A 6,253-nucleotide genomic window follows, 5' to 3' on the forward strand; every position below is an offset into this window, starting at 1 on the left:
TCCACCCATTGCCATTGGTTCAGCCCCAAGGGACTACCTTGGAAGACCACGCCAACGCTTTGGGTGAACACTTCGAGCATGTATCAAGTTCCACACGCTACACAAGATCATTCCTCAAGTATAAACAAATAGTTGAACTTAAGGCACTGGATCGCAAATGCCGTCCGGATGAACCATACAACCGTCCTTTTAATGTTGCTGAGCTTAAAGCTGCCTTGAGCACATGTAGAAGCTCTGCACTGGGAGCTGATAGGATCATATGACAGAATTAAAAACTTGCACAGCGACACACAGATGATACTTCTGGCACCATTCAACTCTATCTAGCCTGCTGGATACCTCCCATCCTCATGGAAGGAAGCTATTATTATTCCTGTCTTGAAGCTCGGTAAAGACCCTTCCTTGGCGGCAAGTTATCGCCTGATAGCTCTTACAAGTTACCTGTGTAAATTATTTGAAAAAATGATTAATCGTAGACTCATATATTTCCTTGAACTTAACAATATGCTTGATCCCTATCAATGTGGCTTCAGAGAAGAGCGGTCTACGACTGAGCATCTTGTACGCATTGAACGAAATATCCGCAATGCATTTTTACATAAACAGTTCTTATCGATATTCCTCGATATGGAGAAGGCGTACGACACAACGTGGCGATACGTGATCCTGCGAGACTTAAGGCCCAACCACACGCATCCCGGGATACGCGTCTCGCTACGCGTACACGTAAGCGTACGCGTCTTCGTGCGCGTACGCGGGTGATGAAGGGAAGGGCGTCCAGCCACACGATACGCGCACACGTGCGCGCTTCGCTGCGCGTAGCACAGGGCTGACAGACCAGCGGCCCAGCGATGGCGGAAACGGTCGTCTTTGGCTTTGAGAAAAGTCTATCTTTAATTTCATTATGGCTAGCCATATTTATTTAATTTATCAATGTTAGAGCTAGTACATTGTTTTTAAGTTGAGAAATGTACGCTGTTCGTATCTATACATCCTTATGGCAAGAAAAGCTACATCAATTATCAACATCACGCGCGATAGCGTCTGCTTGCTCACAACTGCAGCTGACATCTGCGCGCGACCACGCACGACGTTGCTGCCGAGCTCTTGCTTAGCCGCTTGCTTCGCCGGCATCAGCGTTCTCTCCCCGCAATGTACCACGTGAGAAAGAAGCTTTTGCTGCTGCTGCTCTTGCAAAGGCAGCGGGAGCGCAGAAAGCGTCTGCAGCCTCTGCGGCGACGTTTGTGGGTCCGGCCAGTCTTTCAACTGTGTAAAGAAGAAGGACTTTACGGCTGTGAGTAACTTCTTTTCTTTCGATGATCTACAGTGGTAGAACTAGGAGCCAGTGTTTGGACATGGGGACTTATCTTCGTTAGGACAGCAATTACTTATCAGCGTTTTTAAGTGCGCGCACAAGTGAAAGGGTTAAAGTAGTAATGCGGGGATCGTACTCGCAGCGCGCGAACGCCCAATTCGCAGAACAGCATCGCGCCGTCGGTGCAAGGTTCGTCCAGGTTGACAGCACCGATCGAAACGATAACGTGACGTACGCGAACAGGGGGAACGACAAGAGCAGGGTGTAGTTCGGAAAGCGCGAAAGCATAGGCAAAGATCTGGCTGATTAGCCGCCGGAAGCATACAGATAGTATATTGGATACGTGGTGACGACACCTCACGACGTTTCAACCGCCGTCTGTCTAATCCGTGTAGGCCGTACGACATACGGTCATTAACTTTTCAGCTTCAGAGGGGAAGAAGCGCTTGATTCTATTTAACAGACAATCTGTAATACTAATTTGGAGCTCCCTTCATTATTAACAGTAGACCATACTGTTTACACGGAGCTTGTTTAGCACCCTCTTTTCTTGCACAAAATTTGTAAGGATTAAATTTTGTAATACATTTCCTGCTATTCGATATTTTATTTGATATCCAGATTTTTTTTTTCATTTCATTCGATTCTAAATCTACTTTTCGGTATTAGCACACCCCTACAGAAAGCTAAGGACTGCTAGTTATATTTGTGCCATTAGTATAGCACATAGATTCAAGAACACCTTTTTACACATGTTGGTTGTCTTATATGAAGCTTGTGGACGAGATACGATTTCCTATATTTTCTGTCTCTCAGAAGTGTGACTGTAGAATATGAAGTGTAATGTAATTAAATTGTGACCTGGGGGGCAGGTTAAAATTCTGTGCGACTAATTTCGGAAGTTTCTTGGCAGTGGCCGCACGATATAAATATACCGTTGGCTGGCTCTCCTGTTTTGCCGAACCACTGTTTGTATTCAAGCACATAAACAAAGCAGGGGGTAAAATTAATGATGGCTAGTGTCTATACGTGTGTGTCAGTGAAAAGTGTACAGCTCCTGATACCTGCACGTGTATGTGGGCAGGGCATGGTCTTGCTGCCAGGCAATGCACCCTTTTTTACGGATGCAACGGATACGTCAGGATGACCACGGATTTTTCTACAAGTTCTTTCGCAAGGCGCCGCAGCTCTTGGACAAGCTATTGAGCTTTTTAGCAGAGGACCTCACACGGCAGCACCACATTCGAGAAACCCCTGGAGCCTGGAGAACGACTTGCTGTAGCATTGAGGTTGGTAAAGGACTGTTGCCCCTAGAGTAATAATGTGCGATTGGAGGAATACAGAACACCGTTTCTTTGTCATTTAATGTATCATTTATTTTATTTTATTTACATATTACTGCCCACCGCCTTTTGGAAGCCAAATCAGGAAGGAGTCACAAAACATTGAAGCAAAACAAAAGAAAGAAGGAAACGACTGACAATGAGCGTGCATAAAAATAATAATACATAATAATAATAATATATTAATAATCATCTTTATTTCTCTCTTTCCACAGAATGCAGAATTATACACAACTAACTATTTATTAACTCATAAACAAATTAAAAAAATGGGACACGAAATGCTGATACAAAACGAGGAATAGTAAAAGAAATACAAGAAAAAAATGATCGCATGATCACAGAGACTGAAAGTTTCCAATTACTGCATCACCAGTGTAACAGTTACGGCTAACTCTAAAAAAAACTGCCATCGACTGGCATCGCAAAAAAGCTACCTCACTGCTTTTGACCTTGCGCAACCTGTAAAACATGCACTGAGGTATGCTTGCACATGTAGTATTAAACAAAGGTGGTAGCTGACCTACACAAATGAATTTTGATCGTATGTCTCCCGAAAAGGGCCCCCACAGCCATGTAGATCATTGTCAAGAAAAATCATGTCATGATAATTAGTATTCAAACAATTGAGACATGCGTACTAATTTTTTTTCAACTTGCGTTCAAGCTACTTGGCATCCCGGTAAGACATAAAAGACGTTGCCTTGACTTACTGTGTGGGGATTGAGGTGGCTAGACTCTGCAGTGGTGTGTAATTCATATAGTGGCGATCGTGCCTGCAAGGTATTCAACAACTGCAGAACAGCACGACAGCCGCAGAAATTTCTTACATTTTTTTCAGCTTAAGAAATTTTTTAAAGCTCACATGCTGTTCACGGCTCCCGTCAGGTAGCCCTGCTTCCTGCCAGAGAAGCAGGGTCATACGTATAAATGTCTCATTTACACACTGCCTTCAATGTCACTGATTACGTACAAAGACTTTGGCCAAACATCCAATGCAGAACATGCAAAACCAACTCTGGAACTGAGCCACGGAACACAAAGAAAAAAAATGCAAGGAATGGGGCTTGTGGATGATAGTTGTGGGAGAGGTAGAGATTGTCTATGTTGGCAGTGAACCTCGCCTCCTGGCTATGTGGTGGCAAGACTTTTCCCTTTCTGCTACCTCTTCTAATAATAAAACAATTTGAAAAATGCTTGCGCTGCTAGAATGCCCCGACAGGCTTTACAACTTGCAGCATATAACCGAAATGTTCAATGGGGTCTGGTTGAAGATTCATTACATTTCTTTTTATTTACAGGCATGTACAGACATCTCTACATGCATGCACAAACTCTACATGCACAGATGGTGAACTCAAAAAGGTTCATTGCTGCAAGACAGGCTGAATGAGTAAACACAGATGAAAGCGATAAACATCTGTATTGCAACAACAAACCTTTAGTAGCAAGTCAGTGCTTCTTTATCGTAGGTGTGTTGCTAAAACATGTTCACACATCTCTACAGCAGCAATGGCCAGCCAACCAGGCCCACAGATATCAACTTTATGAAATTCTTGAATACCGCACAAAAATATGGATACAACACAATGTAAAATGAACAAAAAAGAAGAGCTGAGGGGCTTTGACATGACAACAACAGACAAGGAAACGTATATAAAGCATAAAGGAAAATAACTGTCATTTTATTTGTAATGTCAACATCACAAGGAGAAGGGAAATGAAAGTGGACAAAATATAACTTGCCACTGGTGGGAGATAAAACCAAAACCAGTTGAGCTGGAGGCTATTCCACCATCAATTTCATAGAATGTTTATGTGTACTAGATTAGGCTCTTGGAGTGTTCTTGCATGAGTAGCACTGGCTAACACTACCAGGGTGAGATCTAGTACATGCACATACAGGCCCAAGAAAGTTTGCAGAGGGATAGCCATTGCTGCAGCTCTACTGGTAAAGCAATGCAAGCATAATTCAAAGGTTGTGGGTTCGTCTCCCATTAGTGGGAAGCTGCCTTTTCATATACTTTCATTTTCCTCCTTATTTTTTCCATTTCGATATAAAGTAATTAAATTCATGAATGATTTCCTTTTGTTTAATTGTCTCTTGGCTTTATTATACAAAAAGTATACATTAAAAAACATTAATCTTTGAATTACTCTCCTGCTTGCATCAATTTAATTTTCAAGTCGAGATGCGTATCCTCACTGACCTCTCTAATGTGTTTGAGCATAGAGATGGCAAAAGTTCGAGGTCGTCCTGTGGTTTGAATCTTTTGATTGCACTTGAAACATTGCCTAATTCCTCCAATATTAACTGACTCTAATCTTTCTTTTTCCTTTTCCTCCTCCTTGACTTTGCTTCAGAAGCAATGCTTCCTAACGTATCCACCCTACGACTGCCTGCTGAAGCCAGCGATGCTTCTGACTGCGGACTGCTGTGGTGTGCCTCAGAATCCTCAGGAACCAGAACTTCTCGAAACATTGGTGATTCGAAAGATTCCAAAATGTCCTGACACTCCACAGACTCATGCGACACCGAAGACAGAGTCGATGCTGGTGCTTGTGACTCTTCACTTGACGGTGATGGCACTTCAAGTGTTGCCAGATCGGAAAACTGGCACATGTTTTGTTAAGATGTCTGCAGCACTTCCCTCCTCACTCGATGGGGGCACTGGTGGAAGGTAGGCGGACATCCTGCATGTGAGCGTAATAAGGTTTGCACATACTGTCAATGTGTAAATAATGTGCCAGTCTGGATGCAAAAATATATGAAGGCTCAAATCCGTCCACATTTGTTTTAGTGTGTGATTTTATTAGAGTACACTGAAGCTCTGAATCAGTTTTGTAGAGACAAAAGTGGCTTGCCTACACAACCAGAATAAACAGTTTCTGCATGCGCGTAAGTGTAGCTTTTGTATCTTTTTCTGTTTTTGCTTAGGATGCATTTAAGCAGTTGTTACGAGATCCGCATGCCTAAAGCCTATTGATTACTTCGACTCAAAACAGTGCATGATATTTGGAATGTTTCAGTTTTGAAATAATTAGCAGGAAGCATTCCACTACATTTACTCAGAAAAACCACTTAATAAATTTCATGTTGAAAGACCTATGCTTGCACTTTCTAAACATAGAGTAGTGGTACTGTTAGGTCTTGCTTTAGCATAAGGCTCTCTCCTGTTCTACCCCGCAGGGGCGTCTGCGCAAGCAGGCGTTTGGTGTGTTGCGACACCACGTACCCGAGCACACGAGGGTTGGACCCTGCCGCGTGTAGCCGTGCGCGGCTTAGCCGTGTCCGGGGAAAGGGGGATCCTGGGGGTTGAGCCGATGCCGGGTGTTTGGACCTTTAAGGCCCCCCGGCGGAGGCAACACACCTCTTTGGCCTCTGCTTCACGTAGACGGCACCCCCGGACTGACCCACCCGGGGGAAATCGGCAGTCGCCCTTTCCTGTCTCTCTCACCTCAAATCTTCGTCTTTATCTATCACTTTTTGACCTTTCCTGTCTTCTCCTTTCTTCCATTTACTTCCTTTCTCCACGGCGGCAAGGGTTAACCTTGTGTGGCTATCCTACCTTGGGTACACCATATTTGGTTATAG

The 6,253-nt window shown here is 43.7% G+C and overlaps 1 protein-coding gene across 1 annotated transcript; it reads left to right on the plus strand.

The window, feature by feature from the left end:
* The first annotated feature begins 2,168 nt into the window (after positions 1–2,168).
* On the plus strand, positions 2,169–5,661 carry LOC142574191 (uncharacterized). The gene is made up of 2 exons (XM_075683339.1): positions 2,169–2,604; positions 5,026–5,661. Exons 1-2 carry the CDS (start codon positions 2,422–2,424, stop codon positions 5,341–5,343), a joined length of 501 nt encoding a protein of 166 aa, XP_075539454.1. The 5' UTR covers positions 2,169–2,421; the 3' UTR covers positions 5,344–5,661.
* The last annotated feature ends 592 nt before the right edge of the window (positions 5,662–6,253 follow it).

This window comes from Dermacentor variabilis, chromosome 3 (genome assembly GCF_050947875.1).
Source record: "Dermacentor variabilis isolate Ectoservices chromosome 3, ASM5094787v1, whole genome shotgun sequence".
Taxonomy (NCBI): Eukaryota; Metazoa; Arthropoda; class Arachnida; order Ixodida; family Ixodidae; genus Dermacentor; species Dermacentor variabilis.

Coding starts and splice junctions, on each gene's coding strand:
- LOC142574191 (XM_075683339.1), top strand. CDS start 2,422: ATGCACCCTTTTTTACGGATGCAACGGATACGTCAGGATGACCACGGA. Junction 2,605..5,025: donor CGACTTGCTGTAGCATTGAG/GTTGGTAAAGGA, acceptor TTGCTTCAGAAG/CAATGCTTCCTAACGTATCC.